This window comes from Triplophysa rosa, linkage group LG23 (genome assembly GCF_024868665.1).
Source record: "Triplophysa rosa linkage group LG23, Trosa_1v2, whole genome shotgun sequence".
Classification (NCBI taxonomy): Eukaryota; Metazoa; Chordata; class Actinopteri; order Cypriniformes; family Nemacheilidae; genus Triplophysa; species Triplophysa rosa.
Genome location: NC_079912.1, coordinates 12,187,964 through 12,213,806, shown reverse-complemented (window position 1 = coordinate 12,213,806; position 25,843 = coordinate 12,187,964). Strand labels below are relative to the sequence as shown.

At 38.0% G+C, this 25,843-nt stretch overlaps 1 protein-coding gene across 2 annotated transcripts in view; it reads right to left on the bottom strand.

The window, feature by feature from the left end:
• sema5a (sema domain, seven thrombospondin repeats (type 1 and type 1-like), transmembrane domain (TM) and short cytoplasmic domain, (semaphorin) 5A) overlaps nt 1-25,843 on the bottom strand; it is a 109,097-nt gene that overhangs the window by 70,020 nt on the left and 13,234 nt on the right. For both annotated transcript variants that reach the window (XR_008961856.1, XM_057323008.1), the window contains exon 2: nt 5,514-5,741. Coding sequence is in view for 1 of the 2 variants with exons in the window: in XM_057323008.1 (XP_057178991.1) it covers nt 5,514-5,670 (157 nt within the window). In the remaining variant the exon portion in view is untranslated. The remainder of the gene's footprint in view (nt 1-5,513; nt 5,742-25,843) is intronic.

Below are 25,843 nucleotides of genomic sequence, written 5' to 3'. Positions count from 1 at the left end.
TTTAGCATCATAAGACAAATGAAATACATAAATAAAAACTAAGTAAAGTAAAAGTAAATGAGAAGAAAGTCTCCTGAACTCTTGTGGGCATGTTTTTTTCTGAAGAAGACCATCTCAAGCATACAAAAGGAAGCCAGAATTCCCCAAAGATCAACAGCATCAGTTACCACAGTGCTCCTCCATAAATCTTGCATGTCTCTGTGGGATAACCCAACTTCATCACGAATGGAAATCCAAAGTGAATGTGGAGACCCAATGTGGTGCTATAGTCAATTTGTGAAGCATTTTAATAATGTGACAATGAAAACGAAATCTCATAGGGTTGGATGACTTAAAAGGCGAATACCTGGGTGTACTGTAGTTCAGTCATGTTAGCAAATAGTAGGGATTCATGTTGCTTAGCCTTCACTCTTAAAAATAAAGGTGCTTCATGAACCTTTTTTGTCTAAACGGTTTCATAAAGAACCTTTAACATCCGATGAACCTTTCTGTTTCACAAAACGTTCTTTGTGGCGAAAAAAGGTTCTTGAGATTACAAAAAGATAAGAAAGAGATGGTTCTTTACCTTTGACTGAATGGTTCTTTGTGGAACCAAAAATGGTTATTTTATGGCATCTTTATTTTTAAAGGGGTCATATGGCGCGACCACGTGTTTTTTTGTGTCTTTGGGGTGTTATAAGTTGCCCATGCATGTATTAGACACGTAAAATTGCAAAAATGTAAGTGTCGGAACAAAAGATGCATTCTATCTAAAAGTGAATGCTCACCCAGACCTGCCTGAAACGCCTCGTGTAACCACACCCCCACATATCTACGTCAGTTCGTGGTATGATTTGACTAAGACCTCCCAAATGTATACGCAAGTAAGGTGGGCGAACCTGTCAGTACAATTGCTTTGGAACCTGATGTTCCAAATATGGTAAGAGGCGTCACATTTCCATCATACGCTTGCAGTATTCGACCAATCACTACGCACTGGTTAACTGGCTAATCATAGCACACCTCGCTTTTCAGAGCGATGAGCTTTGTTAAACATCAGCGCGTTTCAGAGAGGCGGGGAAGAGGAGATACAAACATGCATATTGTATGGTATGTGGAAAATACAGTGTTTTTTAACCTTAATAATGAACGATAATATTCGTTTTAGACGTGTCATATGACTCCTTTAAGAGTTTTGGGTCCTTGACACATTAGGTATAACGTTTATAGCAAGAAAAGCTACGCACACTAGAGCCATCTGCCATATTTAATATATTTTTACTAAGCTTGTTGCAATGCATTCTGGGACTGCTTTTTTTAAAAAGGATACATACAATGGTGCTTTAATGTTTGGCCTAAACCAGTTGACTTAAATTAGAAATATAAACAAGATGCCTACCTTTTGCTACAATCATCATGTTGAGAACATGTGTGAGTTTAAAATGGCTTGAAAATAATGATTCCTTAAGCCACCTAAGTTTTAAAACCAAATCTGTAGAACAACACAAGTCAATGTGTGAAAGAGCCAGAAACCCCGGCTATATACTTGTTTTCTTGAACAGTCTCCACTGTTTCCTTTAATAGATATTTATATGCTTCCTCATTTTAAAGATTCTTTGAGTGTGGGAAGTAAAATCTAACATACCACAGCTGTGTAAATTGTAGTGTCCTTGTACTTTTGGCACAAAGTTGATCTAAAACTTTACTAACCAAAATTACAGAGGATGAGCCCAAAGCAAGCTTGTAAATGAAATGAAACAAAACCACTTAAAGAGTGTTTATTTTTAAATTATGACATTTTTTCCCTTGTGCATTGAAAAAAACACACAATATGCTAAATATATTAAATGTTGAAAAAGCTAAATAACATTTATACATGCAGATGCATTTGATGCAGCAATAGATGCGTTCAACTTAATGCGGCGCTGCGGAAATCTATTGTGTATTCAAGTGCAGGCTGCTCCGTATGCTTTTGATTCGCGGTAATTTAACGCGATACGCTGATAGATTTGTACAGCGCCTCATTTAGTTGAATGCGTCTATTCCTAATGACGTTGTGTTTTATCAGAGTTGGGGCTAAACTGGGCAGGAAAATTGATCTCGAGGGCCAGAGTTAAGAAACCCTGCATTAGATCATACAATTCAGAAGTCTGTGACCTTATTGAAAGTCCTAAAACATTTTTATTGAATCCTTGAAAAAACAAAGAAAAGTTGTTATATACAGTTATGAAGAAGCATCTACGATTCTCCAATATTTGTAGGTCATACTATAATTCATAATGAAAAAGTGAAATGCATTTGAATTTCAAATGACCAAGTTCGCAAGCGGTCTTGCACCTCTCTGTTTATCAATAACACAATTAATCTTGACTGACGAGAGTTTGCTTCTTGTTTACTGATCAGCACAACTTTAAAAACTTCTCCGGTTACTGTCGTAATCTCGGTTCCCTGAGAAGCGGGAACGAGACATTGCGTAACTGTCGCTATGGGGGTAATCCCTCCTTCTCTATCTTTCCTGAAGCCTTAAGTTCAGACATAAAACCAAATGATGTTGAAAGTTGGCCTTATTTCTTCACCGGCAAGCCTGTGCAGACACTCGCCACCAATCATAAGATATATACCTGCAGGGAACCATCTGGTTTATAAAGCCTGTCATTTACAACAAAAGAAAAACCTTGTTTTCCCTCCTTCACACAGAAAGAAAAAATAGCTCTCTGAAGTCTAGACCAAAACAACAAGCAAAGCTCGTGAATGTACATCATCAATCTAGATTTACATCATCTGTCTAGAAGAATATTTTACCAACACCCACTTATGAGCTGTGCAGAGCAATACGGCTCCATGACTCACATGTTAGCCAATGTCAGTCTTTATTACAGAGAGCTAACATTGGAGCTCAGCCTGGGTTCTAGCATGGCTGCAGTGACATGTATTTATCTTCTTTATAGTCCACGCAGTGGAAAGTCGACCGTCAATTGTGTCCTTCCCAGGTTTTGATCCCTTAAAGACAAGGATTAGAGACAAGGCAAGACAAGGACTCAGAGATCACCGCAAAGCAGAGGTGTTCCATTTAGGAAAACTCTCTCCCTGCCAATGTCTCTCTTTTGGTCAGGATGGACACACGCATCTGTGCTACTCAACCCTTTTTATTGATTTTTTCAAAGAGGCTGCTAGAAACATTCTCCAGTATAAATGCAGGCTTGATTCAGAAAGGCTAATTTAAAGAGAGAGCAAAATGTTTCTCTCAGCCTTTAATTCAGTTTAAATTAGCTTGCTAGGTGGTCTGTCTGACAAAGTCTGAAAGGTTTAGATTTTTTTTTAAAGTAGGACCATCAATCACTCTTCACTCTTTGTCAGGATGAACACAAAACTAGCTGTGTATTCACCTATAATTACAGAGGAAACTATTTCACAAAGCAAGACATTTCTTAGAACAGACTGTGTACAAGCGTATCTATTAAGACAATTTGAAAGTATCAATTTTAGTTGTAAACAGTTTCGGGAAATACTGAATGCTGTTTTTATCTGTGGTGAATTTTGAGGTTACTGGATTTATATTGAGACGAGTTTTGATAATGCAAATAATAATTCTGGCCTGGTAACTCAAGGCAAGTGTAAAATGAAAATGAAATATAAATAAACTATTTACACCTGCAGAACACAAAAGAAGATATTTTGAAGAATGTGTAGGTTACAAAACAACAGCATTACCCATTGACTTGCATTGGTTTTGTGTCTATATAATAGAAGTGAATGGGTCCCGCTGTTGTTTCGGTTACCAACATTATTCAAAATATCTTCTTTTATGTTCTGTGGAAGAAAGAAATTTACAGGTTTGAAATGACATGAGGGCAAGTAAATGATGACAGAATTTTTATTTCTGGGTGAACTATACCTTTAATAAAATATTTTTGTAAAATAAATGTCTAAATAAAAAGAGCCTTCAGAATACACTGCATAATCTGAACTCCAGATGACAACTGGGCCTGTAAAGGGCATTAAGAGTTCAAAACTTATTTTAGAAGTCTTAGCAGAGCAGTCCAACCAACTGAAGAAAACTCAAAAAGGCCAGTGCCCAACCCACAAATCCCAGAATAAATGTTTTACTTAGGAAAGCTTGTGTTTGTGAAAGCTGGTGCGCAGGTATTTGATCTTACAGCAGGGCAGCTGCTAAATGTATAAACTGGGTACCGTTCAATGATCTGAAAGCTTTGATTCAGAAGCTCGGTCAGACAGGGAGAACTGAGTTTATCTGCACAACCAGAAGAATCGCATTTTCAAAACGGGGCCAATGGACTGGATAGCTTTCGAAAGAATGAAGCTTATAGTATATGCATGTGTGCGTGTGTGTGTGTGTGTGCGTGTGCTGTGTGTGTGCGTGTGTGTGTGTGTGTGTGTGTGTGTGTGTGTGTGTGTGTGTGTGTGTGACAGACCTCCTTGTTACTGCATGCCATTCCCACTTCATTCATTGTGCATATCTGATAAATGGGGTGCTATTTAAAATGTTTGTTTTGAGTGGGATAGATGTTAGACAAGTGTAGATTTTGGGTTAAATTTAACATGTGTTCATTTACATTCATTCATTTAGCAGATGCTTTAATCCAAAGCGATTTACAAATGAGGGAGCATTTAGCATTTTGCCTTAAAGTGACATCCAAAAAGAAAAATTGCGTCATCATTTACTCAGCCTGTATGTCTTTCTTCTGCAGAACACAAAAGAAGATATTTTGAAGAACGTGGGTAACCAAACAACAGCGGTACCTGTTGACTTACAATAGGTAACAATAAAAGTACAAAAGATGTAAATGTTTGTTCGGTTTCCAAACATTCTTCAAAATAGCGTATTTTGTGTTCTGCAGAAGAAAATCATTATCAGTCCCAGACCTTTGAGATATGTGAAATTTGTTTGTTTGCACACCTGAGGGTCCTGTTCTAAAGCATACAGTAGCTTGTGTTTGGCACATGGACATGAGTTTTTTATTCCATTTGAAAAATCTATGGATAAATTAGCCACACGTCCATGTTACTATTCACCAGACCATAAATATAGACAGCTTAATTGTCCTTGAGTTTAGTTACAGTCGAAACTGATCGCTAGGCAAAAACAATGACCTTGCCATTCCACTCCATTAGCCCCAACAGACCCCCTTTTGGCTTTGACATACAGCTGCACTATTGCTTATTGAAATCTGCCTGCTAAATTTACATTGAATACAATGCATGTTCCCCCAGGAAAGACAGTCACTTTATTTAAGCTATGGGGAAGGTGACCGAGTCTATCAATGCAATTATGGCTCTTTGATTTGGGCCAAAACCAATATTCAGCAGAATAATATTGCTGTAGTCATTCAAATAAGGTATTTAATGGCCCATTCACACAGAGAGCAACAAGACAAAGTGAATCACAGAAAAATATCAATTACATGATGAGCATTATGCAATTTAAAAGTGAATAAATTGGTTGACATCAAGCCCTTGGGCAGCACAAGCTCATAGGTCTGCAGTTAAAATCTGCATATGGCAGAGATGCTGACCTGTGTGTGAGATGAGCGGGTGTTCCGCTTTGTGGCAGGGGGACTCAAAGGCCCGTGTGGCCCCCCGGCAGGGCACTCCTCTGGGAAACAGCAGCAGCAGACTGTGCACCACGACTAGGCAGCGGGCCAGGGGCGTTCCCTCTGCAGGGGGAGCCATGGGGGTCCACTGGACTCTGCTCAGTACTGCTGGGGCAGAGTCATAGGGCACTGGGCATCTGCCACTGGACACTACAGGGGGAGAGAAAGTGAGAAAATATGACTGATTAATTGTTAAAAGGTTGATTGATTTTATTGGTCACACTATATTTACCTTCATAACCTTCATTATAAAGCCATTTATCAACATTATTACATTGCTTAAAGACTCACTGATATGCCTTGAAATGTGCAGCTTTGTTCGCGGCATTGACAGAACTTTTACTGAAACGGGTCAGCGGGACATAGTGAGTGGTCCCTCCCTCTTTTAAAAATCCCAATAGTATTTAGTTTACCAAACAGCCTGGAATATGATGAGAAACTTAAAGGAATAGTTCACCCAACAATAAAGATTTTGTCATCATTTACTCACCCCCTTGTCATTTCAAACCTGTATGACTTTTTTTCTTCTAAAGAACACAAAAGAATATATTTTAAGGAATGTAGGTAGCCGAAAAACCAGCGGTACCCATGCACTTCTATGGACACAAAACCAATGCAAGACAATGGCTACTGCCGTTGGTAAGTAAATTATAACAGAATTTCCATTTTTGGGTGAACTATACCTTTGCATGAAAAAATGACTAAAGAAAGAGAAATTAAAAAAAAAGGTCATTGATATGTATTAACGGTAGTGAGAGACTGCAAGTTTTAAATGAATTTTGTCTTTAGTTTATAGATATTCGTAAGCTCAACAGATTTATACTAAAATCCACAAAACTTCCATTTTGATTTTGCAGAGACTTCAACAAATCACTATTTAAAGTAATTTTTATGCTTAAAAGTAAAAACAAATCACTATTTAAAGTCATTTTTAATGCTTAAAGGTTTAACATTTAAGAAAATGAGCAATATTTTTACTAATACTGTATGTGTAAAAGAATCGATATACATTCACACAAAATGAGTGACAGTCATATGAGTGGACTAACTATTTAAAGCTATCTCATGACCACATACCAGCCCAATATAAATGCAACATGCAATTGGAAATCTGCCATCTTATCTCACATAGGCACATAGTCGTGGGTACAGTTGTTTTTAGCCAATCACCTGAGTCGTAAAAGCCATGTGACTAATTACTCTGGAGCGAAGGTGACATCGCTGGTTAAACAGATTGGCTAACACTGTCCTACACCATTCATTTCAGTTGATAACGGATGTATGTTGAACAAAACATTTTTCTTTTTTATGTGATGAAAGCAGTGAAGAGTGTAAGCGAGGGCACTGTACACATATACAGTAAGTATAGATTAGTAAAACGTGAGTAAATGAGCGTCAAGCACAGACTGTAGCCAGATAAAGAAAATGCAGCTGTTGAGGTCTTCACGTTCATCTGTGACCTTTCACCTCTCTTCCACATATCAGCACAGAGTGCCCACAGCATACACCATCAGAGCCTCTCACACAGCATTCACAAAAAGTAAAACTCCAGTGCAGTTCAACACTCATCGTGAGATGCTTACATTGTTGTTATAGATTACGTTTATAATGGCCTGCAGGGCAAGGACACTCTGTAGCATCTGATTCCAGCAATGCTGAATGGGGTCTTAAGCACGATCTTACCACGTTCGAGCCAAGCACCTGTGGCACTGCTTTACCAGAGCCTGTCAATGGAAAATCTCTCCATCTGTCCTTTCTTAAGATAGCCACTCTACAGTATGACAGATGAAATTGAGTCTGTCTTTGAGAAGGCTAGTACAGAACTCAATTATGCCTAAATTGCTTTCATCAGCAGGGACCGCAGGGACTTTCAACAAATGACAGCACTGGTTTGAATGGCCTGGTGGTTTTGGAGATGCATGTCTGTAGGCTGACTTGTATATTTTAGACTGTGCAGCTTTCTGAAAGCACATGGTGGGCACAGAATCGAGTTAGCCCTTTAAACTGTCAAAAGCCACTGTAGTCTATTGCACATGTAATCCCAAAAATACAAATTTATCAAAAAAATCAAAACTAAGAGATACTGATAGAATGTAAATAATTAGATTATGAATGCAGAATATAATTTTAATTAAATTAAAATATTTATTCATAATAGGGTTGTCAACGTTAACGCGTTAACGCATGCGATTAATTTTTTCAAATTAACGCGTGAGAAAATATTTATCGCAATTAACGCAGCATCCGTTTGTTTTGACATCCTTTGTCTAGCGTTACATTATGTAATCACGCTCTTATTCATGTACAGGCTTTTAAACCACTTTATATTATACTGTTATATTTTTAAATATTATTGTTATGCGCGATTAATCGTGATTAATCACAGAAAAAATGTGTGATTAATCTGATTAATTTTTTTAATCAATTGACAGCGCTAATTCATAATAATTTTTTGGTCTTAACTTCCGTGTATGTTGATCCAAACCGGTACATTGTAATTTTTTATATAACAACTATAGTATATATAACACGTATAACTATACATCAAATATATTGTATAGTAAATTGACAATGTAAGTATAGAACAACATGAGGGTAACTAAATAATGACTTGAAATTTTTTTTATTCCTTTAACTCCTTCATTTCCTTTGAAAAAGTATTTTTTTGATGCATAAAATACATTCTGCACACAAAACACTCTGTATTGTAGTTCTTCACAGAGCTTAAACACCGTATCATCCTCTTATACATGTAGACACACCCAGAGCAAAGAAAAGATAAAAATCACATTAGTGTCGATGACAAACCCAACGGTTTATTAGTACATTTGCAAACATCCATTAGCAGTGTTTGTGACCAGATCTGTTTCCAGTCTCTTGGGAAGCAGATGTTGTGTAACAAGCTATTAGAGAACAAGTCAGGAAATATAAGCTGGGTAGAGCCGTGACTTAACAGTACATGCTATGACACATTCATATAGTGCTCATATAGATCATTTAGGTTTGAATTTGGCTCGCATTTAGTTTCTCATTAACTTAATGAAAAGTGGAGAAAGGCACAATGCGAAAAACAGCAACCACAGGCTTAACCAATGACCACCAGAACAACAGAATTGGGTTCATTAGTCATGTTACCATACAAACACATGACACAAGCAGTGAGTTTTCTTTGATCACAGCTGCACATATGACAACATGAAATATCGCTGCTGCGGTCCAGTGTCTGTCATACAGAAAGTAACAATGTATATGGCAGTGATGAAGTATTTCAACATTACAGGCTACATGCAGAATCCCATTGCCACAGATTCTCTCTCGTGATCTAAGTGGCTTCTTCCTTCCACAGTCTGTTAAACTGTCCTCTCCTAAAATAGAAAAAGTAGTGGGAGACTACAGTGGTCAATATGATCTTATTATTCCAGCAATAACACCAGATCTCCCCCCTATTACATTACTCAACTGCAGTCTTTACATTAATCAAATATTTAAGAAACATTTAGCGCTGAAAAAATGACTGTGTGCTATAGCAATAAAACTTATTCTGCTATGAGAGCATTAAGATATGAACATAACAGAAAAGAAACAAGAAAAGATAATTAGATATTGTTTAGGTCATTAACCAATATACTGTAGCTCTCATGGGTATGTTATGCTGTATTTTACAGTATCTATATGACATGCTGATGTCCTTCTCCATGTTTGCACAGATGGCTTTTAACTGGCGTTCAAACACACTTGTGGACCACGCACAAATCACCCCCCACCGACCTTTCTTGTTTCACAGCAGACAAGACACACATGCTGTAAAACACCAGACTTTACTCGGAGGAAAACCAATAATGGAGGTGAAGAAGAGAGGTTTACTAAAGATTGACAGCAAAGAAACACAAACCAGCGCAGACAGTAACCGAGAGAATTTTTTCCTCTGTAGATCAATTTCAATCCTCCTAGCCTCTGCTTTTCACTCTGCCATTCTTGATGTCTCCACTAATATGGATATTTTCACCAAAACCCTTGTGGCAATTGAACCGAGAAAGCATTAGCAACATCTGGTCCAGAAAGCGGAAAGCACAGGTTGTCTGGTTCAGGCAGCCTCCAGGCATTAATACACACAATGCATAATTAAAGAGACATTTTCATACGAGCTCTGGAGGACTGAACACGGCTCAGTCGTGCTGTCTGAATGATCCCTCTCCAAATGCAGAAATATTCTAATTGGCCATCAGTGTTTGAATTTACATCACCGTAAGGGTTCACGTGGCTTGTCTAAGTGATAAGAATTGAACATTCACAAACTGTGACATCCAGACGGGTTACTCGAAAAGTTACTTACAACTACTAATTCCCCTTACAGAAAAGACACACTAAATTCACATGTGCAAAAAACACATGTGATCACATGTGAAATGTGTGTTTTTGGAACATTTTGGTGTGAATTCCATGTGAATTCCCACGTGAAACCCATGGGATAACATGTAAAAACCCATGGGATAACATATGCGACATGTCTCCACATGTGATCACATGTTCTTCACGTCACCACATGTTGCACATGTCATCCCATGGGTTTTTACATGTTATCCCATGGGTTTCACGTGGGAATTCACATGGAATTCACACCAAAATGTTCCAAAAACACACATTTCACATGTGATCACACGTGTTTTTTTGCACATGTTAAACACATGTTGTATGTGATCACATACATGCGAAAAACATGTAAAAAAACATGTGAAATTCATGTGTCTTTTCTGTAAGGGTCTGAATGTGCTTGTGTAGGCAGACTTTTGTCTAAAAGCGATTCCATCACCCCAAGGTCAATGGGTTTTTTAAATGGGTGTTTGGTACAAATATTCATGTTAGCTCATGGTGCATTAACTAAAGTTAAGAGTTTGGCTTTAAACATGTATTAGTAAATGCTGCAATTAACAAACCATACAGAATAAATGCAACCTTAAGAAATTCAAACTTAACAAATACAAACACAGTACGTGTTACCATAACATAATAATTGTATTTTATTATGATTGATATGTTATAAATCAGAAATAATTTAAGACAGTGTGACCTATGTTTGCTCAAACATTAACAAAACACTGCAGATAACATGGACAGTGCACTTAAAACCTCATACTATATAACCCTTGTGACTTCCCTGTGTGTCCACTAATCCTGATCCTCAAAATAATATAACAACACAGAACACATTGTGCTCAAGGACACCAGAATACAGTCAGTGTACAGTTCATGAACAGTATATTGGCAGTCAGTGGGCATGCCATCTGAAACCAAATATCACGCTGTGCTATCATGACTGCTTAAAAAAGATAACCGAGAGTCTTTCTGAATTTTTGAGAGTATGCAAGCCAACCTCATGAGTGTATCCTGAGCAAGCCAGTTTACTATTACAAAATACAAAAATGTCTGATCAATACTTTGTGATCCACCTTCCCCACTCTTGAATCCTAACTTTAATCTTTTCTTACACTCCTGAATTGAGGGAAACCAGAGGCATGACGGAGCATCAAAAAAGCATTAAAGTGATAGCAGGCTCTGAGCAAATAACTATCACACGGCAGTCTCCTAGGCGCAGCGTGTACATGTCAGTCTGTAAACATTTACTGTTTTTCAACGCGGGAAAGGAATTTTCCACTAGCAGCCTCCCTATCCTGATATTTTTCTCAGCCAGACAGAAGCATTTCCATCTGAAATTTAATGCAGTTTTCAGGTCCTACGCTCTCACAATCTGCTAAGCCGATACCTACAGAATGCTCATCTGAACAACATCTGTCAACCATCGAACAACAACAACCATCCGCCAAACTTTTAAATGCACATCTGTTTAAGTTGATATTCATCAAAAAGGAAGAAAAAATAATACAAAACCTATCCTTTCTCCCACGCTTTGACAGCCAACTGGTGAAAGTGATGGAGGGCTTGGCTAGAACTGTATTTAACTTGTTGGGGTAGGTAGCCACAATTGCAGGATAGTTATGAAAACAATACTACTGAAAGGCTGCCATTGAGGCTTACGTTCAGTGCAATCGCTCTGGAGCTGTTAAAGGCTTTGGGCAGGCTGGCCACAGACGAAGTCATATTTAAATCTGGGACAGCAAACCCGGCAATTTCAAACTGTCACACCCATAACTCTCCTACGGTATCCAAGCTTTATTTTTAACCTCCTGTTTCTCTTCTAGTCCCTTTGATGAAACCAGCACTGGCTATGCTTGGAGTGACACAAAGCTTTCCCCATGTTGAAAGGAGGCTGTGGCACTATAGTTATGTGGCTCTCTTAAAAACAGAGGATCCTGATTGAGCCAGTCATCACTATACACAAGGTCACCGGAGCACTCCGCCTCAAAAACATTTTCAAATCTAAAAGAGCCCGAGGCTCATAAACATTGAAACAAAAGGTGTTTGTTAAGATGGGTTTAACCTTTAACTTGAAACAGCAAATCCATCCAGGTTATGGTTGAGATTTTACAAGGTCACCACTGCAGAGCTATTTCTGACCTTTGCCCTCTACAATCAGTTTTCATTAAGGTTTATCTGCCACGATTGAAAAGAAAATCATCACATCTAGGTTCTAAAAGCACACAACTGTCATTTGTTTCAGAAGGTTTATCTCCTCGTGAAAGTATCACTGTAACACGAATAACAGAAGGGAACATACAATCAGCGATAGGGGGTGCTGAACATATGAACATCTTAGCTGAAAAAGACCAATATCCTATAAGCCACAGAAGGAAAACGACAACAACAGTGTCTCATCTTTATATGAACGTGTTTGTAACAGCATGTAAGATAATCTTCTACCAAAGTGGGGCTACCAATATAAACATTTTGCTGCCCCAAAACTCACTTCATAGCACAAACGTTGTTTTCTTTGTCTTAGACACAAATAAACCTCTGACTTTTGATTTATTTCATGTGAAACAGACCATAACATCATGTGTCTCTACTCTAGAGTTCTAGGAGATTTGCCAAGATACCAAACCATCATAATCTATAAACTATCAAAGGCCGCCAATTATAAAGTCAGTATGAACTCAAATTCTCCAAAGATCTATTGTATTTCTAATGTTTCTAATGTGTGTGTCTATCTTTATTTCTCATAAAGAATGCTAGGAGAAACAAATAGTTGTACTGATACTTATAAGAAACAGTAACACTTTGCGATAAGGTTGCATTTGTTAACATTTGTAAATACATTAGGTAACATGAACAATGACCAATAGATTTTCAGCATTTATTCATCTTTATTAATGTTAGTTAATGCCAATGCAATTGTTTATGTTAGTTCATGGTGCATTAACTAATGTTAACCATAGGGATGTAACGATTCACCAAGAGCCAGTTGAAAATCGATTAACTATGACATTCAAGCCGGTTGAGGCGTTATTTGAATCGCAATACATGTTTTGAACAGCAGGGGCCGCTGCGTTTACTGCAAACTTGGAAAAACGTCGATATGCTGATATTTCTTAAATGTAAAAAATCCAAGAAAAGCACAGACAATGTCTTAGTTTGTTTATATTAAAGGGACGTTTGTATTATTCATTTTTATTTGATTTGGAATTTGTTTTAAAATTGCAGTTTAGTTTTGTTATTTGACATAAAATATCATTTTATTTTACAAAGAAATGTGCAGCATTTGAGAAATCATAAAAGGGCAGTTGTTCATTTCTGATTTGTCTCAACTCATTTTTTCAAAAATCAATTGTGACTAAAATGTATCGTGAGATCGCATCGAGAGCTGAGTGAATCGTTACATCCCTAATGTTAACAGATACAACTTTACAATACAATGTATTAGTAAATGCTGAAATTAACATAAAACTAAGATGAATAAATCCTGTTATTGTAAAGTGTTACCAAAGAACAGAGAAGTCTATTAAGTCTCCAGATGTAATCCGAGCATTAAAAGTTTCATACACAAAAGCATCAAAAATCAAATCGGACTCAAAAACTGAACCATTTCTTACCTGACAGAATTCAGATATTTCCCACAAGATCTAGAAAGCTTTGGTTGTTGAGACATTTAAATGCCAAACCATGACATGGCCAGTGAGCTATAGCCTATCCCGCATCAAAGAAGCCTTTTAAGAGGTAAACCTTCACAAGCTCTCAAACAAGATGACAGGAGAACTAAAACATTTTTTACGTTGTACAAGTCAATATAAATGATGCATGAAACACACAGATTGACTGGCTGAATTCAAGTGCTCTGTTGTTGATGTGAATAGCAACATATGTGCTTAACCTGACATTAAGCTCTGAAAGGCGTGCAGTTCTTTTTAACCCATCATTTACCGTCTAAAGCCCTTGCATGCACAAATACGCACACACACCGCTCTGGAGGTGCACAGATAAGGACCATAATGCCTGTCGCTCTGAACGTTTGACATTTTTAGGGGTTTTAATTACACGCTTGGCCACCGAGAGCTCGCTGAATGTTGCGGCAAATGACACTATCACTATTCCCAGCTGCATATCAGCATTGTAGTACTGTGGCCCTTCAGCATTTGAACGCCCTCACCTTTGTGAATGAATAGGAGGCATATTCAGAGGTGAATTTAAGAGGCACACTTTCTGGGTTCTGTTACGGTATGATTTTCCATTTGGGTGGGCATGTAAGCTAATGTGAAATTAATAAAATTCAAATGGCAAGAGTTTTTTTTATTTATTTTTTATGCAGAAGCGCTGAATGGGTAGCTATTGCCTCTCAGGTCTTTTAAGAATTGATTTATTTAAAAAATAAAAAAGATAAGCTTTCCTGTAGCTTAGTGGTTAGAGCATGGCACTAGCAATGCCAAGGTCATGCGTTCAATCCCAGGGATTGCACATACTCAGATACAAATGTATAATATAATGCAATGTAAGTAAGCATTAAGCTTCAAATCCAAATGCATAAATGTAAAAAAGTCTTTATTTGGTCTCACAATTGAACAGCATTGGTGCCTATAAGAAAGTTTTGATTTGACAGATATCTGAATGTGACAAAGGGCCGGGTCTGGGGGGGCTATGGGGGGGCATTTCCCTTCAGATTTTTCTTGGGCCCCTCCAAAAATATCCAGCTGACAATTAAAATAATAAAAAATTAAAAGTGCCTACTTATTATTACATACTAATTTGTATTAGCTATTAAATAAGTATCTGTCAACTTTATCAGAAAAAAATTACGCAAGCAATGCACTATGATTAGATCTGCCCAACCAGAATATGTGATTTTCCCCCAGTCGAGCCAGCCCAGTACCGGGCCTGATCTGGCAAACACACATAACTGATGTGAGATTTCACAAAGCTGTGCAGAACAGAATTTAGGCCAAATCTGACAAAGTTTTGCAATGTGCAACTGATTTGGACGGTGTTATACAGCATAAAGGAGAAGGATAAATCTTTAGCCGGTTATGACACATCTGTAATCAATGTCACATTCGTGAGAGCCAGGCGGCGGTGCGTGCGTGAGACTAAATCAGGTTAGAAACACAGGCTGTCGTGGCACAAAGATAATAACAAGGGAACTTCATCTGCTGTACAATTAAACTTTAAAACAACTTTGCTGAAGAGACTTTGGTGACATGAACGGTGCACATAAGGGAAAAGGTCAGCGCTTGATCGTCAGATTTTTTTATTAAGTCCTCAGATATGCAGAGGGTGGGAATGTAAATAATTACTCGGCTCCAGTGGAACCAATTAATCACATGTGTGCGGCATAATTTGCCCCATAAAAAGAAGCAGTGAGGCTCGCGCAGGCGACAGTGAGCGGGAGCTAATGAGAGAATGAGTGAGAGAGAGAGAGAGAGAGAGAGAGAGAGAGAGCGAGAGAGAGAGAGAGAGAGAGCGAGAGAGAGAGAGAGAGAGAGAGCCCAGCTGTGACCGACGAGATGTCCTGACAGGACAGAGCATGTCTCACAGCTGCAGGCGTTGTGTAGTCGAGCTTGCATCAAATCGGACAGATTACAGATCTTTCTACAGGAGACTCTACTTCACTTCTTGTCTGAAACAACCGTATAGTCACAGTGCTGTCAGCGCAAAGAAACACGTTTCTTGTTATCACCGGAATAATTTACTGATCATATTTTAACACCTGTGTGTACAGACATCAGCACTGTAAATAAAAAGAGGAAAAGATGAGGAGAAACAGTGATGGTTTAATTCAGTGTTTACAACTTTTTTTATTCCAGCAGCATCAAAATGTCTCAAGAGGTACTTCACTGACATCAAACCCAATATGTTACTTCAACTCTGTTACTACTTATACTGGTTATCACTTTATTGAATATTTTATATATTTTTTGTAACTTTAAAAGAACAACAAATTGTAACTGTGTTGAATATATATACTATATAGCACTAAAAGTGGTTCTTGGCTCGAAATCATAGGGGAACCACTTTTAGTGCTGTATAGAACCATATTTTGGTGCTTCAGTGGTTCTTCAGCGGTTCTTTGGGATGATTGAGGTGCTATATAGAACTGCTGAAGAACCATACAGGGGCTTATAACATGTTCTTTATATGGAAACGGTGCTTTATAGCACCTCAGTCACCCCAAAGAACCTCTGAAGAACCTCTGAAGAACTTCTGAAGAAACACTGAAGCACAAGATATGATGCTATATAGCACTAAAAGTGGTTCCCCTATGATTACAAGCACAGAACAACTTTTAGTGCTATGTAGCAAAACATTTTTTAGAGTATACTGTAGTGCCATTGTTGCCGATTTAATGTATAAAACTTCTGTTGTGTTCTGCTTTGTCTTTAATAAAAAAAAATCACAATTGTGTATGTAGCTCTTAAAATCCCTGCATTTTCGCTTTTTAATACCTTTCAACAAAGCAAATATAAAACTTTCGCTCCCCGCTGTAACCTCCTTAAAGGAGTTATATTGCATGGCTAAAATGAATATTATTGCTTGTTTTAGATGTAACGCAATGTGTATACACCATTTAAAGTTTAAAAAACATTGTATTTTCCACATACCGTGCATGTTTGTATCTCCTCTTTGCCCCGCCTCTCTGAAACGCACTGATTTTTTACAAAGCTCATCGCTCTGAATAGCGAGGTGTGCTATGATTGGCCAGTTCACCAGTGCGTAGTGATTGGTCAAATACTGCAAGCATTTCACGGAAATGTAACGCCTCTTACCATATTCGGAACATCAGGTTCCAAAGCAATTGTACTGACAGGCGATACAATGAGATTTACAATTACGCCCACCTTAACTACCTGTAGATTTGGGCGGTCTTAGTCAAATCATGTTATGAAGTTACGTACATTCGCCAGGGTGTGGTTACTGGATGAGTGGCAAACTGGAAAACTGGATGAGTAACAACTTTTTATTACTGAACTCGGACAAAACAGAAGTGTTACTTATTGGACCGAAAACTGCTATAAGTAACAACCAAGAATACTGTTTAACTATTGACGGATGTTCCATAAAACCCTCGTCGTCAGCAAAGAATCTTGGCGTTCTATTCGATAGTAGTCTGTCATTTGAGAGCCACGTCGCCAACACCTGTAAAATTGCATTTTTCCATTTTAAGAATATATCTAAACTACGTCATATGCTGTCAATGTCAGATGCAGAGAAGTTAATGCATGCATTCATGACATCAAGACTAGATTACTGTAATGCACTGTTAGGTGGTTGCCCTGCAGGCTTATTACAAAAACTCCAACTGGTCCAAAACGCGGCAGCTCGAGTTCTTACACATACAAAAAAGTATGAACATATTAGCCCGGTTCTGTCAACCTTGCACTGGTTACCTATAAAGCATCGCGTTAATTTTAAAATCGTGCTTATTACCTATAAAGCCCTACATGGTTTAGCGAGCAGGATGCAGTTCATGGCCTGACCTGATGGTAGAGCGGAGACCTGACAAGAGCTGAGATGATAGAGCTGGATAAAGAAGGACGCGGTCACCTGACACGTCTTCACCACAAAATTTCAAATGCTATTAGATTATTAATGATAATCTTAAACTATAATTTACCTTATTAGTAAGTTTATTTATTTTATTTAGCCTTGTTGTGCAAGTTCTCTGGAGCTTGTGCAGAGGCAGCAGCTTTTGCCAGAGGGGAACTGGAATCCCCTGGTTGGGCCTGGGTTCTCCTGATGTTTTTTTTTCTCGATTAGAGTTTTGGGTTCCTCGCCACCGTTTGCATACTGTTTTTTGCACTATTTGCCTGGCCGGGGGGGCTGCTTTAGAATTTTAAGTTTTACTTAATTAATATTGCATATAGGAATTTATTGTCTGTTATATTTGACCTGTGCTTCTCTCTCCTTTATCTGAAATGTGTGCTCTCACTGAGCGTGTGTGTGTGAGTGCGTGCGTGTCTGTGTGTTTGTGCGTACTTGTCTGCGTACGTGTGTGTGTGTCTATGTCTATGTGTGTTAGTACGTTTGCATATTGTGTGTGTGGAGTGTTTTGTATGTGGGTATGTCTGTCTTCTGTGTTTTCAACTTTTTCTTGTTTTTGCAGGTACAACTTTAATTGTTTTGCTTATAGTCAATATGTCTTATGTACAGCTGCTTTGTAACAATGAAAATTGTAAAAAGCGCTATATAAATAAAATTGAGTTGAGTTGAGTTACACGAGGCGTTTCAGGCAAGTCTGGTTGAGCATTCGCTTTTAAATAGAATGCATCTTTTTTCCCACACTTTCATTTGTGCAATTTTACGTGTCTAATACATGCATGGGCAACTTATAACACACCAAAAACACAGAAAAACACGTACTTCCGCCATATGACCCCTTTAAATATCCTCAAACTATACATAGACCCCTGCTTGAAACATTTGTGGACATTTGTACACCTGTACGATTAACTGATGTTTATGAAATGTGTCGAATACCTAATGAGCTGTATTCCATTGTCTCCCGAGACCCAAAATATAGGGCAAAGTCAAGAGTAATGCATGAGAGAGAGAGTCATCTCTCTTCTGATGAGCATCGTTTGGCTTAAAACATTGCCTAATAAGCTTATTAACATCTTAGAGGGAAGAAAAATAAGTTGGATGATTTGTGCCACATTGAAATGCAGCACATTATAAAAACAACATGAATTTTAATGTCTAAACCAATTAAGGTATTAAGAAGACTGAATAATTGCACTCCCATGGCATTATGAGATGCTCAATCTCTGTGGATTCCCTTTCACACACAGAAAAACATAGATCTCAGTCTCCAAAGACTCTATTATAAATGAGGTATACATGAAACAGGCAGATGAATTCATACAATCTTCTAAAGAAGAACAAGAAGATCAATCCATCCGAACTGCCATAGCCTGTGATGATAACAAACACTGTAAGTGAAGAAAACCAAACCAAACCATTGAAGATAAAGAAAGGTCAAAGCAGGACCCAATGACCCAGATTTAAATCTTATCTACGTAGCAACAAGTTCTTACACCATCCTGAGAAAAGCATTTTCTTTGCTTTCACTGAACCCAATAAACATTTTCTTAATTTGATTGCTTGGAAATGTCATCTATAAATTCCTACCGCATTTCAACCACAATTTACTCAACAGAGGTGATGAATGTCACAGGTGTATTTCAATTGCCCAATCAGCTTGCATTCAGCTCCGTTGCTTCCTTCTTGTTTCCTAAGTTCTCAACATCCAAACTTGCCGAAAAGGCACAGCATCCAACGCTCATAAATAGAAAATACTGTGACCAGAGGTGCCAGTATTTGTACACTTAAGCCGCACTTAAAAATGTATGAAAGTCAATTGCATAGACAACAATATATCAAACTAAGCAGTATATGCAAACAAAAGTTGGTTGATGTAACTTCACTTTTCACAAGGCAATTACTGAAGGGTCTCAAGGTCATTTTAGTGGACGCACTTCAAATTCACACAGGTGCCCAAACACCCACTTGTAGGTCATCTTATTAACTTTTCACATGTCCGAAAACGGTTTCTCTTATTTTTTAATATTTATTTTAATACATTAAGTTATCTTTATGGGGCTTTTGGTTTTATTGGGACAGGACAGTGGACCGCAGACAGGAAAGCATTGGGAGCGAGACAGGAAAGCATTGGGAGCGGGACAGGCGAAGGACTATCGAGACGCACTGACGTTATATGTTGGCATGCTAACCACAGGGCTATTGGCGCCAACAGCTTCTCTTCATTTTTAACAGTGTCTATAATGTTTAATAAATTAAACTACTTTAAACGTTTTGTATTTTTACATTTTTAAATAAACTTTTTTTTTAATTGTTTGATTTATAAGCTGTTTTTTTAGTCCCCATGAGGTCAAAGATTACTGGTATAACCTTCTTTGTTATCTATTTTATTATCAAAACCTTTACATAAAATAAAGGATGGCATAAAAATAGCAGGCCACCAAAATCACCATCTGATCAGATATTATGGAACAGAAAGAACATGGTCTCAAAAATGATCAATAGAGGATGGAGATCATTAATGCAAAAATAATGCAGTGTCTGCAACTATACCCACAGTTCCATAGACTGCAATAGTTTATTATATTAAAAAAGCAGTATGCTGCAGTACAGCCTATAACAAACAATCGGTTTTGTTGGCTATTCTTACCTGTGACTGAAACTGTCTCATTCTTCCTTTTCCTGCAATATTCTGCCATCTGGACGTTAAACAATGAAGTTTAAACAATAACGTTTAACTGGGGATATATGCTTTATCCTGGAGGCCTCATTAGAGTAATTGAAATATGGCGACCCAGTAGTCTAATTAGATGAGCAGTCAAATCCAGGGATGAAATAGTCCACAAGGGGGTTTGAGACACAATGTAAGTAGAGATTACACTATTCAAAATGTATTTTCACTATAGCTGCATTCTAAGAAGCATACTATACTACGTAGAATGAGGATTAGTGTGTAGTTGATAAAGTGGTCTGTGAAATCAAACGGTACTTTTAAAATTCTAATATGTCCAGATGTTTATTACATACAAAAGTATGTACTTCAGTGCAGTATTTTTAGCCCATTGCTTAGGTTTATAACCTTTCAGACAATGTCAGTTGAATTTCTAATATCTGAACGGTCTATGTAACCCTTACGATTGTTGTTTCCATTCTGGTTCATTAATGATCTACAGGACTTTTTTTCTCATTAAAATCTTTTTGCTAATTATGCTGCATGCAGTGGTCACTTGGTTCAACACCTTTAGTACGCTGAATATTTATGGTCTATTTTAAACCAGATGCTAACAGTGAGTTTCATTACATCAAAACATAGGCTGCTATTTCTACTAAAACACCCTATTTGTCAACGGAAAAATACGGTCCATTTCAATTGAGTATAATTCAGGAAACAGGCATCATAAGTGCATCTAAATCCAAATTGACATTAACAACATACATAATTACAAGGCTTTGATCTCACATGCCGACCTCCAAACCCCTGTGCAGTGCTCCTATCATTTGTTTGATGTCAAACGCACTACCTAGACAAGCAAGGCGTCCCATCTGTAAGCAGTTTTCAAACTGCAGCAGATGTTTAGGGTTCCATTTAGAGCATCTCTCTTCCGGTGTATTTGTAAGCAGTGCGGGCCATGCGCTCAGCCTACAGCAGTCACTTAAGTACCAAAAGGAGAGCTTGTTTGGTTTAAGCAGCTGTGTTATTGCTCTCAAGTCAGGTTACGCCAGGTCACCTTCTGATCTTTTGAGACTAACCGAGCTATGCTAAGTGTTCTTGTGGGTCAGAGTGTTTAACAAAGCACTCGCCTATCGATATACTACGTTTGAGAAATCTCTTTTGGAGTGTGGTGGGAGCAAATGGGGCTAATAATTCTCAGAGTGGGAAACCGGCGATTAATCGAAAGTACTTTGCAGCAGAATTTCAAAAGGAAAACAAAAACACTTCATGAACAACAGTATGCAAAAGGTAATATATGAAATTATAAACCACTGTTTTAATAAATAAACACACCCAAATAAATATGGCTCTTCAGAAAATAATGGGCCCTATTTTAACGATCTAAGCGCCTGGTCTAAAGTGCATGGCACAAGTGCACTTAGGGCGTGTCCGAATCCACTTTTGCTAGTTTAACAATGGAAAAAANCACAGTTCCATAGACTGCAATAGTTTATTATATTAAAAAAGCAGTATGCTGCAGTACAGCCTATAACAAACAATCGGTTTTGTTGGCTATTCTTACCTGTGACTGAAACTGTCTCATTCTTCCTTTTCCTGCAATATTCTGCCATCTGGACGTTAAACAATGAAGTTTAAACAATAACGTTTAACTGGGGATATATGCTTTATCCTGGAGGCCTCATTAGAGTAATTGAAATATGGCGACCCAGTAGTCTAATTAGATGAGCAGTCAAATCCAGGGATGAAATAGTCCACAAGGGGGTTTGAGACACAATGTAAGTAGAGATTACACTATTCAAAATGTATTTTCACTATAGCTGCATTCTAAGAAGCATACTATACTACGTAGAATGAGGATTAGTGTGTAGTTGATAAAGTGGTCTGTGAAATCAAACGGTACTTTTAAATTTCTAATATGTCCAGATGTTTATTACATACAAAAGTATGTACTTCAGTGCAGTATTTTTAGCCCATTGCTTAGGTTTATAACCTTTCAGACAATGTCAGTTGAATTTCTAATATCTGTACGGTCTATGTAACCCTTACGATTGTTGTTTCCATTCTGGTTCATTAATGATCTACAGGACTTTTTTTCTCATTAAAATCTTTTTGCTAATTATGCTGCATGCAGTGGTCACTTGGTTCAACACTTTTAGTACGCTGAATATTTATGGTCTATTTTAAACCAGATGCTAACAGTGAGTTTCATTACATCAAAACATAGGCTGCTATTTCTACTAAAACACCCTATTTGTCAACGGAAAAATACGGTCCATTTCAATTGAGTATAATTCAGGAAACAGGCATCATAAGTGCATCTAAATCCAAATTGACATTAACAACATACATAATTACAAGGCTTTGATCTCACATGCCGACCTCCAAACCCCTGTGCAGTGCTCCTATCATTTGTTTGATGTCAAACGCACTACCTAGACAAGCAAGGCGTCCCATCTGTAAGCAGTTTTCAAACTGCAGCAGATGTTTAGGGTTCCATTTAGAGCATCTCTCTTCCGGTGTATTTGTAAGCAGTGCGGGCCATGCGCTCAGCCTACAGCAGTCACTTAAGTACCAAAAGGAGAGCTTGTTTGGTTTAAGCAGCTGTGTTATTGCTCTCAAGTCAGGTTACGCCAGGTCACCTTCTGATCTTTTGAGACTAACCGAGCTATGCTAAGTGTTCTTGTGGGTCAGAGTGTTTAACAAAGCACTCGCCTATCGATATACTACGTTTGAGAAATCTCTTTTGGAGTGTGGTGGGAGCAAATGGGGCTAATAATTCTCAGAGTGGGAAACCGGCGATTAATCGAAAGTACTTTGCAGCAGAATTTCAAAAGGAAAACAAAAACACTTCATGAACAACAGTATGCAAAAGGTAATATATGAAATTATAAACCACTGTTTTAATAAATAAACACACCCAAATAAATATGGCTCTTCAGAAAATAATGGGCCCTATTTTAACGATCTAAGCGCCTGGTCTAAAGTGCATGGCACAAGTGCACTTAGGGCGTGTCCGAATCCACTTTTGCTAGTTTAACAATGGAAAAAATGTCGGCGTTGGTCTAAAAGGATTGTCTCTATTTTCGGTGTGATGGGTGTGTTTTGGGAGAAACGTGCAGTAAATCAAAGTCTCATCTCCCAATCCCTTTAAGAGCCAGTTGCGCTCTTGCCATGGCGGATTCGCTTTTTATATGGCTGAATTTGCAAACTGAAAAACTAAACGCTTCTCTAGTGAGGAAACGGATCTGCTCGTGCACAATGTTAAAGCACGCAAGCGAGCAGATCATCTGAACGGCAAGATGGATTTTTATCTTTATGTATACAATAATATTATTTTACATTGTAATCCTTTTATTTTTAATATTTGCATTACATTTACATTTGCATTTAGTCATTTAGTAGACGCTTTTATCCAAAGCGACTTACAAATGAGGTAAACAATGGAAGCAATTGGAACAACATAAGGACAACAAAAAGCATAACGTCGCTGTCGGGCGGAAACCTCCTATGTCCAAATTTGGTCAATTTCATATTTTTTCACAAATCGATGCTATTGGTCAGTCCCCATGTGGGTCTGTTATTTTTACAAATTATTAACCAATCTAAAGTGTTGAAAATAGCTTGAGAGCAAATCTCTTAACTCCATTGGACACTTCAACTGTCTGAGAAGTCTCGTAACTCCACCTCTTCTTCACTCCGCGGTAGCTTCTCGGCATTACGTCTCCTGATTGAAAGTTTTTTAGACAATAACAAGTGAAAATAGATAGGTTAGATACATTTGAGTAGGCCCGCTTGGTTAAAAATCGATAACTGTAATGCTTCGGTGCAGAAGGAAGCCCATGAGCCACGAAGGTAAGTTTGCGAGCAGATTCAGCTAATTTCCGCCTATTAGACAGCCTAGTCAGCTCATCATTTTTTGTATTACATCACTCATAGCTCTAACGTTTAAAATAGAGTTTAGGAAGATGTATGTAACCACAATCATTAGCTTTCATTAGCTCTTAAAGCCTCGTCTCTTGTCAAGAGGCTCAACGCGACCGCAGACTTTGATGAACACTACCGGCAGCAGCGACGTCTGTGTCCGTACCATTCTTATCAATGACAGCGTAATCTCGTATCTCCCTGCTCCAAAGTCATAAACCTTGTATCTCCGATTAAACATGGTTTTGGGGAAATGTTGTGTTAATGTTGGTACACAATAGTATATGATAGCAATATTAGGTATAATAACAACTTTAACGAAACAATGTTTAATAACTCAAAAAATATGCAGTTTTTTTAATTTCCTGAAAAATAATGGTTTTGGAGATGCAAGGATTCCGCCCGACAGCGACGATAAGCGCAGTAAAACTGGTCTCATATAGCCTAACACAGTATACAATGACAACGTTTTTTTTGTTAGTTTTTTTTAAGGATAGAAAGAGTAGAAAAGAGATAGAAGTCAGAACTAATCGGTCAGGTGCTGACGGAAGATATGTGTGATTCTTAAAGATGGCTACAGAATCTGCTGATCTTGTAGCAGCGGGTAGATCATTCCACAAATGTGGAACTGATCCAGAGAAGGTTCGTGAGAGCGATTTTTTTCCCTTTTTAGGATGGCACTACAAGACGTCGTTCTTTTGCAGAGCGTAGGGATCTGGCGGGTACATAAGTCTGCATTAGCGAGTGAAGAAATGGGGGTGCCAAACCAGTGGTGGTCTTGTAGGCCAAGAGCACGTATTTGGCATTTTGTGACCACACTTTACCACAAAATTCTACATCAATTTACCCACTTCACCATCAAAATGTGGTAAATAGCATCTGGGATCACCACAAATAGCCCAACATACAGCCGTACCAGTGTGAGCCCTTATTTCCCGCATACCGTCTGACTCGAGAAAAGTAAACAGGCCTTTGGGAAGGGGAAGACCTGCAGGTGGGTGCAGCTGGATAAGCAAATGTTATATTAACTCTGTGCTTAATGTCTCAGTCAGCCAGTGTCTCTGATCACGATACAGCCAATCAAACAAAAATAACATGTCAATACTACCATATTAATGTATGTGTGCATACATACATACATTAATACATTAATGCAATGTGTCCTGAAGTTGCTATATGGCCATTAAAAGTCATTACAGTTGTGTAATATACATTACATAATCATTTCACAAAATACATTCTAAGGTGGGAGAAAAGAAGGAACATTTAGGTTCAGTATCCCCCCCAGCTTGAGTATTTTCATTTAAGACCAATATATTTATATATATTTCATATAAGAATTTGCTTGTTGAAGACCCCTTTATCACTAAATAAATAAACAATTTAGACAGCAAAAATATAAAATGACATTATTAAAAATTGACGGCCAATCAAAATATATGCCATAATGCTAACAGAAAATCATTTGCAAAGCATTAATTGTTGATTTCTGGTTACAGTTGGTTGCAATGTTTACAGTCTGTTACAGTTTTCTCCTATCATCCAGCCAGATAAACAAGAAAACTGAGGCAGAACATTCCCAAACATTCCACAACGAGCTCACATAACCAATAAGATTTAAATTTAAGTGCAGTCGAGTTCATTCCCCAAACAGTTCGTAAACAAACAGAAACAGGTGCTAACAAGATGGAGAATTTTGCACACTCGGGTGGATTGGGAGCTGCACAGCCTCTCACCT